This window comes from Camellia sinensis, chromosome 2 (assembly GCF_055761805.1).
Source record: "Camellia sinensis isolate YWXY chromosome 2, ASM5576180v1, whole genome shotgun sequence".
NCBI lineage: Eukaryota > Viridiplantae > Streptophyta > Magnoliopsida > Ericales > Theaceae > Camellia > Camellia sinensis.
In genome coordinates this window covers 108,642,362-108,656,463 of record NC_138962.1, presented here as the reverse complement: position 1 = coordinate 108,656,463, position 14,102 = coordinate 108,642,362, and the positions used below count along the sequence as shown (strand labels likewise).

Genomic DNA, 14,102 nt, shown 5'->3' with positions numbered 1-14,102 from the left:
CGGCTGAGGTCCACTCATGTGGGTGTAAGTCCATTGCGCATTGTGTATACCATTTCAATTCATAGCATTACGTATGCTAGGTTGTATGTTAGAGCATCGTGTATGGCATGTTACATCGCGCATTGCGTATGCCATTTCATAGCATTGCGTATGCTAGGTTGCATGTTAGAATTGCATTCATGCATGTCATGCATATTGCATTGTGTTTGGGATAGGCGTTAGCTCGAGCACGGGAAACGAGGGACGTTTCGTACTCCGAGTGACGGAACGTGTCTCAATTCCCAGTCACCGACACTCCGGATTATCCATGATGGAGTCTCAGTCTTGTTGTGTTTATGTGTGCATTCATTTCATATTAAGTCGTGCAATTCGACTCCTCGGCCATCATGCATCGATATGCGTGTTGGTGGCATGAGGACAGAGAACTACACTCCCTGAGGAGTAGTCATGCATACATATGTGAAAATACTTTGCCATGCCCCTTTGTTGCTCTCTGTTGCAGCAAATCAGAAATCAACAGCCTTCCGGAGCTTGGCACACATTCCAAGAACAATTGCAAACAGAGGCAAACCGAGGCATCACGAGGGATTCTCCGCACAAGGCAACCTGAGCATGCATCATTCATCATTCGGAGCAGATTTGAGGCAGTCCCTGGCTTGCATGCCAATTTATTGCTTTCCTAATTTAATCTGTTAATTAATTAGGGTTTTGTAATTATTCGGGACTGTATTATTTATTCATCTGGGACTGTATTATTCTTTCGGACCCTCTGCGTGAGGGCAATGTTGTAATAAGTGTGCGTGTGTGTGATGTATGTCTTCCAACCCCACGTCATTCTCCCTTTTATTTATCAGCTTATGATGGTTAGATTAGGGCATGTTTCAATTAGCATACAGTATGACAGCATGTTTGCATTCATTCATCTGTCTTGCATGCACCGGGCTCGGCACATCATACTAACTGCATTTGTATCTCAATTCCAAGTTGAATATATGTTAGTTGTAGTATTTCACATGCCATCTTTAGAATAGCCGAGCCTATCTTAGTTGCATTTTGCATGTGTTGCATTAGGCATTTCTGTATAGTTAGGATCATGCATGGATTTCTAACATAGCTTTTGTTTTGGCTTGGAGTACTCGGTAAGTTTTATGCTTTAGCATCCTTGCATGCGTGTGAGTGACTGCCATGATAGCATGCTTACCATGAGGCTAATTGCTTATGTGATAAAACTGCCTGAATGCCTGTGGGTGAAGGTTGGGTTATTTGGATTGGAACAATTCATTTGCTGTGTATTTTAAGCCCCACTAGATAGTGGCAAAATCATGTTTTCTAAGCCCACCTGAGGGTGGCAAATTCACATCTTAGCCTACTTGCGAGTAGCACCATCAAACCATTTTCAAACAAACAAACATGAAATGTTTTGTTCCAATTCAGGCGATCCAGTCTATACTGGTATGCTGTGCGCATCACATAGTAAATCTAGGCTAATAACCGGAATAAGAACGCATAATGTTTTCAAAAATAGATATCATGGTTAGTAGAGGCCGATCTTTGATCGGGCGAGCGGGGGTGCTCACAAAGTGACCTTCCCCAATCGTACCCAAGTTCCCGAGCCGAGGCAACTTTGGTGATGACGGACACGTGGCCTTAGGGAAACGAGTCAGGGTTTCCTAAATTTCCCCAAAATAAAATATTTAGGTGGCGACTCTGTATCTGGGAAAGCAGTCTATGTTTGGCACTTCTTTCAAAATCTGTTTTCTCAAAACGATTTGCCGGATTTGGACTCTTTGGTTCAGATTTAGAACCGTGACAAATTGAGAGTCCGAACTGTAGTGAGCCCAATATCGAACGGAACGGGGGACTCGTTCCTCCCGGGGCGTTCGGGGGACGTCTACAGTAGTGAAGGCAATCGAGCTTGCTCTGGTTACATGAACAACATCGCCATTAGCAGTAATAACTTGATCCTAGCAAGAAGGAGTTGTGTATTGAAATAAGGATTTATCATAAGTCATGTGAGCAATAGCCCCCGAATCTATGATCCAACCTGGTTCATGATCATTTGACGATATCAGAGCCTTGCCCACATCACTTGCAATTGGGGGTGGAATCTTTGAGAGAGATCTCTAAAGTAAAAGGCAATTGGCTACAACTGCTAGTATTAGTAGACATGTGGCCAGAACCACCAATAGTTCCATCACCCGTAGTAGCAACAGCAGCCACGCCTGGTCGATGAGAACCCTTGGCCAGCTTGCGACGGTCCACCTACCAATCCAGATAGCCATTCTTCTTGAAATAAGTATCCACGGTATGATGAGTACCATTGTAAAAAGTACACTGCAAACCATCTTTATTTCCAATGTCAGGGGATAAAGAAGCACGAGGGAGTACCTTTGTGACCATAGCCACAAATGAAAGGACAACAGCAACATTAGTACTACTAGAACCAAGTATAATATTCTGACGTTGTGCCTCACGACGGACATACGAAAAAGATTCCTCCAAACCATGGAGGGGTATGATTCGCAGAAAGTCACTACGAACTACATCAAATACACTGTCCAATCCAGCTAGAAAATCATAGATACGATCCTTCATAATTTCATCTTGACGACTCAAAATATCCGCCGAACAAGCCATAGAAATTGAACGACGTTTATCGAGCTTCTGCCAAATAGTCTGGAGTGCAGCAAAAAATATAGGGACTGGTCCACTTTCTTGCTTAATACCGGTGTCTTTACAACGTAATTCATAAAGTTGAGAAGCATCCACACCATCATAATACATCTGGGCAATCCCGACCCAATTAGCAGCAGTCGTGGGAAGACCAATAAACAGCCGGAGGAGATCAGACTCCATCGTTTCCACCATCCAACCCTTTACTATGGCGTTCTCCTTCCGCCATTTTGGAAAGCTATGCTATGATCGATTTCGTCGGGCTTTGTAATCTTACCAGTCAAGTATTCATACTTGTCTTGACCAATAGTGTGCAATTCTATCATTTGGGACCAAATACAATAATTTGTGCCATTCAATTTAGAAAATTGTTTGAGACCACTAAAACAATGAGCTCTAATAGCTCTAAAAATACTGTACCCCTAATTGATTTGATGTTTTGCTCTTTGTTTTTTTTTTTTATTTTATTTTCTGGACTGCTAGCTCATTAGAGCTGGCTTAGTGGTTCATTTTTAGTGGGATCTATCACCACTGTTCAATTTAAACGCAAACAGAACAGCAGTGAAGGATTCACTTTGGACAACTACCTGTGTGTTACTGCCAGTGATTTCCAAGGACTTCTCTTCAGTTGTCATGATGAAGGAAGAATGAGATCAAAAAGTTCCTGTATAGATACGAAAAAACAAAAGAATAGATAGCTGTGGAAAATATGCACGGGCGATTGGAGAAGAAAGGCTAGACACAGCACAAGCTGTTGCAGAAAAAGTGTATAGTAGAATTTTTTGTTTTTAGGTTTAGCTTTGATACCAACTCAAAATTAAGGAGTAATCATCCTTTTTTCATATACATCTCAATGAAGAGAGGGCTATTTATAAGGTTACAAGAATGACCTAGCTAAATAAGGAATAGATTAACTATGGAAAAAGAATAAAATCAATAAAATCAAATAATATAACTATACAAATCCCATGATTTACTCTAACAATACAAATCCTATGATTCACTCTAACACTTCTAACGTTTTTCTTCTTCTCTGCCTTTGTTCGTCTTTTTTTCTCATCATGATTTTCGGCGACCGGTGACTGACGTCCATGTCTTGCTTCTTCTCTTTTTGATATATAGTCACCAGCAACTGACAACTACTATCGATTAGGGTTCACTGGCTACCACCGACCACCGACTCCTTACTTCACCCTCACCGACAACGAATGAAGTGACTTTTTGGCGAAGAAGATGAGTAGATTTACTCAAATCTAATGTAGATCTACATCAGATTTGGCTAGATCTAAACCAAAAATATTTATCGGACTACAATTCTCTCTCTATATCTGTCTCTCTCCTTCGATCTCTTAATTTTTCTACCTTTTCTCTGCTACACACTTCTCTTTTCCTGTTAAAATGGTGAAAATTTTCAAATTCTAAACAAGTTGTTTTTGAGTTTTAGTTTAAGGTGGTGAAAATTGTAAAATTTTACAGTTTCATTTTTTTTTTCTTTTGGTATTGAAATGAATCATACTTTAAAACTACAAAATTTTGCTATTTCATAATATTCTTTAGAATTATAAATTTTTGTAGTTTCATAACATATATTTCAGTTTGATTAATAAGGATAAATGTTTAACAGATTTTTGCTTTGAAACTGTAAATGTTACAGTTTCAAAGCTTATTTTTCAATTTTTGATCAATATTGAAGATTATTTGCTTAAACTCTACAAAAATTAAAAAATAACATATGCTGTTTTTTTTTCTATTGTTGCTGTTTTTTGTTATTATGTTTTTTATTTTTAATTTATCAATATTTAGCGCATTTTACTATGTTTTTTTGCTCTAAATTTTCTATTTATTTATTTAATTATTTTTGTTTCCAGCAATATTTTGGACATTTCGGTGAGTCCTCGACGAAATTTTTAACGTCCAACACGAACGTTCTGGACGTTCTGGCAACTTCCAGTGATGTTTAGAATACTCCGGCAATATTCCGGCGACTTCCTGGTGATGTTAAACATTCCAACAAGTCTCTGGTGAACATTCCAACAAGTCTCTGGCGACTGTCTGACGGAAGTTTGACAGTGATGGAATGTAGCAACATTCGTAAATTTTTTTTTTTTAGAAATTTTTTTTTTATAATAATTAAAAATATGTAATACTAATTGGTCTAAATATTTTATTTTGAAACTAGATGAATTTTTAATTTTATATACGAGACTTACAGGTAAGTTCGCAAATTTCTAAGACCATAGAATTCCAATCAAACCAAACCAGTTTTTATGATTCAATTCTAATTCAGTAATATACGTTCAAAGATTCGTTTACGGTTTCGATTCTTCTAGAATTGCAAGTTCGGTTCCTAATTTCTTCTAAAACCGGACCAACCGGAGCAATGCGATCATGAACAAACCTAGGCTAACAGACTGAAAAACCGCGTGCGTGGAGAAAGAAAGGATTTTGATGCTTTTTATTTCTGGTAGGAATCAATTTCTTAGTCAGAGAGATAGTAGCACAGAAACACTTCTCAACCCAACTTTGTCTACTCTGTTCTGCTCTACAAGTAATGAATTTCCTAGTATTTACGTACTATATATATACCATACTATAACCTGATTATCTTCAGCCGCCGTCACTGCCATTCATCAATTTTCTCATCCCATCGATTCCCCTCTTCTCTTTAATCTTTTCGTTATCTGCTTCTGCATATATCTCCATCCCTCTTAATCTGTTCGGTTTTTTGAAATAATCGTAAGGGTTTTTTTGTGTTATTTTTATAATCTGTGGCCATGATGAGTTCTTCTGGTTCTGGTTTGTTACTGAATGAATCCAATGATTATGAGGACGACGAAGTTGCAGAAAAATCCTTCTGTGGTCGTTATGTGAGGTACAATGAAGTATTGGACAGAGGACCACGAAACAGTGTCTATATAGGCTTTGATTTAGTTGATGGAATGGAGGTCACTTGGAACAAAGTCACTGTTGATGATTCGTTTCAATCCGAGGAACACATGCACAGATTGAATACGTTGCTGAAGCCATTGAAGCACAATAACATCATCAAGTCATGCAGCTGTTGGGTGGATCATCAAACCAAAACCATCAACATGATTTCTGAGTCCTTCACTTCTGGGAGTTTGAGGCAGTTCCGCCAGAAACACAGGAATGTCGACATCATCGCCATAAAAAACTGGGCTCGACAGATTCTTCAAGGTTTGTGCTATCTCCAATGCTCCATACTCGTGATCCGCCTATTGTTCATGGAGATTTGACCTGTCAAAATATTTTTGTCAATGGAAACACTGGACAAGTTAAAATTGGGTATATAGGGTTACCAACTATTATGTCGCAACCCCCAGAGCTCCATGAGAAACAAATAGAATATAGCCCGGTTGTTGATGTACATTCATTCGGATTGTGTATGCTCGAATTGGTTACTTCTGAATTTCCATACAGTTGTAGTGATGGCAAAACTCAAGCACTGCTTGCCAAAGTGAAGGACACACAGGTTAAGCAGTTCATAGAAAAATGCCTTCTTTCAGCATCCACAATGGACCTCTTGAACGACCCATTCTTTGAAATACCCGCGTTTACAACGTGCGTCAATGACACTCCTGATCTGGTTTCTGTTCTGGAATTTAAGATATCCAACAAGAAAAGTGAATTTAGATTGAGAGGGGAAAGAGCTGATGGAAACTCTATTTCATTAACATTGCGCATTGCTGACAAGTGCAGTGGTCAGGTGACAAAAATTGAGTTTGCGTTTAATCTTGATGCGGATACGACTCTCTCAATAGCTTGGGAGATGGTGGAACAACTTGAACTGCCGAAAGAAGATGTGAGTTTGATCGCGGAGCTAATGGATAATGTGATTATGAAAATAGTGCCTTGCTGGATGCCTTCCTCTGTTAGGTTTAGTGGTGTGAAATTTTCATATGGGGATCCAATCCTTGTTTCTTGATTCAATCTATTCAATCAAAGTAAGTTTGAGAATGAATGTTAAATGATGTAATGTAATTAGTATATTACTGTCTCTGATTAATACATTGAAATTGAAGGATCAATTCAGGAGCCTTCACATTAATTATTTGCTTACTATATTGGCATCCCGTTTTTGCAATTTCATGAATATTCACCAGCCAAAAACAAATAGCATTAGACATATCTAATTTTAAAACAGCATTTACATTCCATACTTCATTGCAGTTTTTCTGTTAATTTCTCTTGCTTGCATGTATAATAGACTAAAGCAAATTGATAATGTGTAACAAATTGTTTTATTGAGAGAATATGAATGCCCAAATCAATCATGAATCACTCAGACTCAGAAGTGTTTGATTAGCTCTCCATCTTTGCTTCTAAAATCATTCACATACGTTCATTCAAGCACAATCCTTTTGTGTCTGTGATTGTTGCATACAAACCATAGTTTCAAGGACATAAGCAGAGACTTAACAGGTTATAATCTCAATCAATGAAGTAAGCATTTCAGTCCAACTCTGAACTTGACATCTCAGAGATAAGGAACAGCACTTTGGAGCCAAAATCGAAAAAGGCATTTATTGATGTCAAAATCAGAATGATGGTCACGACAAATGGAAAGAAAGAAGAGGAAGTTCACAACAAAATTCTGACTTTTATTGTATTATTATTGTTGATGCAGTGTGGCTGTAATTTTTGAATGAAAAATCAAAAGCTTTCTCAACTTTTTTCCAATTCAAAACTTTGGTTGAGAGACAAAAAGGATACTAAATGAAGACTCTCAGGCTATGTTTAGATCACACGTTTGAGGAATGATTTGTGAAGAGAAAAGAAAAGTAAAAGTAAAACCCTTCCCTTCACTGATTTTTTCTCAAATCCATGATCTAAACACAGTTTTCATTTGAATGCTATAGCAATAGGTGTTTTTTAAGAAACCATGGGACACAGCCCATTCCACACTATGTTGTACAAAGAATTCAGAAAACAAGGTAGTGTCGTAAGATTTGAACAGACCAAAATTGGTTCATGAAATGGCATATGCATGCAATTTACATTACAAGTGAAAATGAGGGCTGTTGTTGTCATCAGTGTACTCTAGGGCTTAGCCTGCCTAAACCCAACATGTGGATAGTATATATATAAGAGATTATATATATAATAGATTCATGATACAATTTAGGAAGCGATATAAATAAAGAAATAATACTAAATCAATGATTGACACAATCACTGATTATATACATAATACTAAAAGTAAAAAGATTCTATATACTCTAATTTCTATATTCAACACAATCAACTTGTTGGCTCATTTTGTTGGATCTTTGGGGACAAAATCCAGATATTAATATTCTGTCTGAGACATCTAACTATGATTTGAAGATTTTCACTCGATTTATATATATGGGGGTGAGTATAGTTTGGATTTATTTAGTTTATAAGTCAAGACTAAACCATTATATTCTCTACAATCGTATTTTGTTTACAAGTGTTTGGGTGAGCTCAATAATAATAATACTAATAATTTTACGGATACAATTCAACTACAAAAAAATATAACTTTACTAATGTGAGTGAAACAGTTTCATTAACGATAGGTCCACCATCTTGATTTTTTTTTTTTTTTTTTTAGATTCATAGGAACTTGAAAGCAAACACAAGAGTTCAAGATTACGTCAAAAGAAATAAACTAGAGAGCTAATCTCTCTCATAGCTAGCTCCAGTCATATCAGCTATGATTAGAGCTCTAACACTCACAGGGGGTCTTCTATGATTACATGTTCATCTTGATCTACCCCTAGATTTGCAAGTTTATCAGCACATTTATTCCCTCCCTTAGGGTGTGCTTAAGAGTGCTCCTGCACCTAGACAGCAGGAATTTAGCATTTTAAATCAGTGCTTTGTAGAGAGAGTTATGCCTTGATCCATTCTGGATTTGGTTGATAGCCATTTCTGAGTCTGATTCAATTTCCACCATCTAAGAGTAGGGTTTGTACTCTTTCACTAATTTGGAGAAAAATTCTCTCTTCGATACATGCATCATCTATGTCAAATCACATAATTCACTATATATTTTTCTTTTTTAGTTTATTTTTTCCATGTCTGTATGTTATTGTAAGTATGCTTCCCCTCCTCAACGGTTGAGCCACTAGACTCACTCCTCAAAATGTTAAAAATTACCTTTTAGTCTAATGTTTTGAAAATGTTTTTCAATTTCTCCCCCTGAAAATTACATATAAGCCCTTATTTCATTCTTTTTCCAATCAATTTTACACATTGATTAGAGCAAGGGCATAAATTGACTCCCTAATGTTTCACAAATAAATATAGGAAAGCAATTCCATTTATTATGTGTATTATATATATATATATATTAATTTTATTTTCATTTCTTATTTTTTGAGATTTTTATAAATTTGAATGTTACAATGGTTTTTATTTATTTATTGTAGTTATACGTATAAAATAGTTTTTAAAATTTGATAATTAACTTTTTTACCAACTAACCAAGTCTTGTATCTCAAATCAACACGTATCACTAATCCCTCTTTCAACAAAAATTCTAACTCTATCACTATAGCTTATGCATGTGCTTAATCCAAGTAGCATGCTCCAATTACGTGATTATTCAATAATCTTAGAGCAATAGTCCATCATTTTATTTATGAGTTTGACTTCTCACAAGTTAACCATCTCAACTTGAGATTGACATTTAACACATCAAGTTGACATTTAACACATTGCCTCGTAAAACTCAAACACAAAAATGATGGTTTAGACCATGCACTATTTCTGTGGATCACCACCAATACAAACAAAAAAAACACATATTTGTTTGGGCCTAACCAATAATTTGCTATAAAAATAAAAATTTAGAAAAAAAAAAAAAACATTTTGCCTCATTTTGATTCTTAATTTATTCAGTGTATGTTTAAATGCACTCAAAACTGATTTGGTCTCAATTTTATAACAAAAGCAAAGATTATTTTTATCCAAATTTAAATGAAAATAGGATAAAAAAAAAAAAAAAAAAAAGAAAAAAAAGAAAAAGGCTAATGAGCCATATGCATTTAAAACTAAGATGGAATCACATGGCTGATATCATAAAGACGATGAGAATGAGAACTCTAATCATTCATTTGATCATTCATGATTTAAATGCAGCCTTCATCAATTTTATCATTCATTTGATCTACTGATCCTTTTATTGTATATGAAGGTTTAAAGATAAATGTCTAAAACAATTAATTTAATTTTACAATTTAATTTAATTATCCTTACAAGTTATATGTAAACTTAATTAGTAATTTTATTCCTAAAAATGCTGGAAAAGTAAATTCAAATGCAGCCTTCATCAGTTTTATCATTCATTTGATCTACTGATCCTTTTATTGTATATGAAGGTTTAAATATAAATGTCTAAACCAACTAATTTAATTTTACAATTTAAATTAAATGTCCTTACAAGTTAAATGTAAACTTAATTAGTAATTTTATTCCTAAAAATGCTGGAAAAATATTTAGAGCTTGTTTGAAATTTGACTTTTTTAGTAATTTTTTAATTTTTGAATTTTGTACAAGGGGTGTGTTTGGGAATGACTTTTTAGTTGTATGGAAAAACATAAATAATTGGTGTTTCACTTTATTTTTTAGTATTATTTTTTTTATTTTATTTTTTAGTAACACTTTGACTTTGTTTTAGTTTTTTGGTTTTTTTAGCGTAGGAGCCAAGTTGTCCAACAGCCCTTTAATTTGATATTTTACTGTATTTTAACTTTTACTTAGTATTATAATTTTAGATTTTGTTTGATATTTTTCTTCTTCTTCTTTTTAATAGAGGCCAAGTTTGGGAAGTATATACGTTTGATAAAAAACTAAAAAGTCACTACCAAAATGTCAATTATTCTCTTAAGGCTTGCAAGAATGGGTTATGTTTGGGTTGGGCCGAATTGATGGTCTACCAATCTAATCTTTTGGGGCTAAGCCTACGTAGTGGCTCCAGATATACATACATGTCTATATCGTGTGTAACCTCTATACTTAAGATGATGATTTACACCATCAGTTTTCCTTGCATTACTTCTTCAGGTTTGGAGAACTTGAATTTTGCATTTGTTGCAGAAAGGCTCCTCATCTCCCCTACATTATGTAAAATTGAAGAAGTCAGGGGAGAGGTCAGCCGCCTGTAGGCACCCTATTTTTGACCGCCCTTAAGACTTAGGTGCTACTGATTGTTTACTTGGTGATGAAAGTTGTGCAGTGCAAATGATCGATTTCTTCGGCAAGGAGAGAGAGTCAAATCCCAACCTTGCACCCCAGTTTTGGACCAAAATGATTTTGACCAGAATGATTTTAGACCTTAAAACCCTCCCTTTCAAAATATTTTTGAAAATGATTCTACGATGCTCCGAGGCTCGCATTTTGTTAAATGTTGCGTTTTTCGATAAACCGAGCAAGGACAAAGTGGAAATGCATGAAAGAGAGGTGAACTTTTTGAAAAATCTTCCAAAACATCTTGTTTAGAGGTTTGGAGTTGGAGAAAATTAGAGGAGAGGGAAGAAACCTATGGTTGGCTGAAGTTAGGCATGAATCTGGGTAGGATTGAAACTGAGCAGTCTTCACTAAAATAGGTATATCTCCTTGAGCACTTGGAATTTTAATGTGCAGCTTCCACCATTGGAAAGAATACTTCCAGGGCTTCAATTTAGGTACAAGAATGACCTGCAAAGGAGTCCAGATGAGGAGATATTCCCATTTGAAGTTGGGCCCAAAGAGCCGATTCTTCTAGCCAACCAGAGGTGGAGGTTGCTGGTCATAAATGGGATTTTCTGGCCATGTGCCAGCCATGAATGGCCTATGCTGGCCAAGTGTGACCATTTTCGGCCAACAATGATCATGTGCCGGCCATCAAGGAAGCAGTGCCGGCCATTGATGCAAAAAGGCAGTTTTCTACAGATATTTGTACTCCAGCTGTTCCAGCTGTCCATTTTGGGATATTTTCGACCAAGGCTTGCATTCTTCTATATATAGAGAGCCTTCTCTATGGTTTTCAAGGTTTGAACAATTTAGGAAGAAGTTTGGGAGCCTCTCTCTCTACAATCCTCTCTCTAGATTTCTCTCTCTTTAAAGCTTTTGTGCTTGGAAGCTTGCGTACATCAATCTTTAACCTATCAACCCTTAACATGAGTGGTTCATCTTTGGGCTGAGGTTGCTTGAAGCTCTCTTGGAGCCTCCTTGGAGCTCTTGAAGGTGCTTGGTTTTGTTGCCTAAAATTGGGTTGTGTTTCAAGAGGTATAACTCTCTCTCTTTAAGCTTGTATTTCATACTTGCTTTGCCATCTTTTTCCACAATTTCAAGGCTGGTTTTGGCATGTAAAAAGTTTTGTTTTTCAGTCCTAAAAGTGGTGGCTTGGGCCTTTGTGAGTTAGGGGGTCTTTCCTCTTTAGCTTGTGAAGCTTTTTGTGCCATCTTTCATCACCTTTCAAACCAACTCTTTTGGCTTTTTAACCATTAAAACTCAGAGATTTTTCAGTGAAAAAAATCATGTTTTGAGGTCCAAAATAGGAGGGATTGGCATCCCCTCCTTGTGTCTTGTTTGCATGAGTAGATAGCCTAACATGTGAGCATGTTTTTCTACCATTGTGTGACTTGATCTCAGCATGTTTTAGGCTTTGTTTTGACTTGTTTCAACTTTGTTTTGGGTTGGTTGGTGCGCTTGAAGCTTGCTCTTTGTACTTGTAGTGCAATTATGCTTACTAGACTAGCATGCCTAATGAGTTAGCCCATTATTCTAGCTTATGTTAGCTTGACTCTAGCACATTTTTGCTAATGTTTTGACATGCTTTAACTCTGTTTTGAGTAGTCTTGGTCATATGAGCCTTGTCTTGCATAGTTGTAGTGTAAATGGCCTTTACTAGCTTAGTGTTTTAAGGCCTATAACATGTTGTGTATGTGTTGATTGCATGTTGTAGCATCATTTAGCATGTGATTTCAGTGCATATATCTCTATCACACTCTCACTTCTATCACTCTTTTATGGCTTTTGAGAGTTGTGCTTTGAGCCTTGTTTATGAGCCAATACATGAGCATGTTTTTCTTATTTTTCATGCTACCATCTCAGCATATTTTAGCCACTGTTTTAGCATGTTTAAGCTCTGTCCAGAGCTGGTTTGGTCATTTGAGTTTGATATTGCATGCCTCTAGTATAGTGCTCTTCATTAGCTTTAGTGTTTTTCACTCTTAACATGTTGTACGTGGGTTGTTTGCATGTTATAGTCTTGTTTTGCATGCCATTTCAACACTAAAATTCTACAACCTCCCTCATTTCTTCACTTTTCATTTGTTTTTGAGGGTTGGTCAACCTTATGGTTGTGTTTAAGCTTGAGATAGAGCTTGTGCTCGATGGCTTTAATCCTCTTTTGAGGGTTTCTACTAGTCAAAGGCATAATCTCTCTCATGTCTTAAACCATCCTTTGGTTGACCCCTCTCTCATTAGAGGACACTGACCTTGGACAAATCAATTAAAGAATGGCTTGGTAATGCTAAAATGTGTAAACAAGAATTGGACAAGTAAAACATGACTAAGATAAGCATGTTGTGTTTGCATTGCATGTGTTCAATCGGACGTTATATTGAACACAAGGTAGATTGGTCCATTTCATACTCAAAGTGATGAAATGAGCCAATCTCTTTTGTCTCCATCACCCTTGATCATGCATAATAGGGTGGTGGTCTAGAGTCTTGTTTTATGTATTTATTGAAATTGTACTTCTTGGATTTTTGGCCATCATGTATTGAAAATGCTTGATTGGTGGTTTTGGATCCAAGAGTGCCACTCCTTTGATGTTTTGAGATAATAAGGAGGGGCACAGTACAAACATACCCTTGGAAAACCTTCATTTTTCCTCTGTCTAGGCTCTGTTGTAGTGTGGCAATTCAGTACACCAGTGGTCGGCAGTGCTACATCTTTGGCTGGCAGTGCCTCTTTTTGGCCGGCAGCAAGAACTCATGGCCGGCAGGCCACTGGCACATTCCTCAGCAGTGAACTGGTAAGGTGGAATAGAAAGTTCTTGGAGCAACCCTGCAAACAGAGCCTCTCAAGAACAAATCGGAAGGCGTTTTGGGACGACAACCGAGTGCATGCATGTTCAACTTTTTAAAACAGAGCTGATGCAGTGTAGTTAATGCTTTACATGTTTAGTTAGCATGAATTTGTAATTTAATTAATTAGTTTGTTAATTAGTTAAATGTTGTAATAATTAAGTAGCTTAGCTTAGCTATTTCTTTATTTTGTTTTGTAATAATTAGTCTAATTAGTTTAATTAGATTAGTTAGTTAGCTTAGCTTAGTGTAGCTTAGCTTATTCATTTAGACCCTCCTTCGCGAGGGCACAATATTGTAATAAGTGTGCGTGCGTGTGTGCATGTCTTCCAACCCCGTCTTTCTCCCTTTTACTTAACCACT

General features: G+C 36.5%; 1 protein-coding gene across 1 annotated transcript; it reads left to right on the top strand.

Moving 5' to 3' along the window:
* The first annotated feature begins 4,922 nt into the window (after nt 1-4,922).
* Nucleotides 4,923-6,619, top strand: LOC114296926 (putative serine/threonine-protein kinase WNK4). The gene is given in 2 exon segments (XM_082912777.1): nt 4,923-5,888; nt 5,891-6,619. Coding segments are annotated over 2 exon segments (1,170 nt in total). The 5' UTR covers nt 4,923-5,447.
* Nucleotides 6,620-14,102: the final 7,483 nt, after the last annotated feature.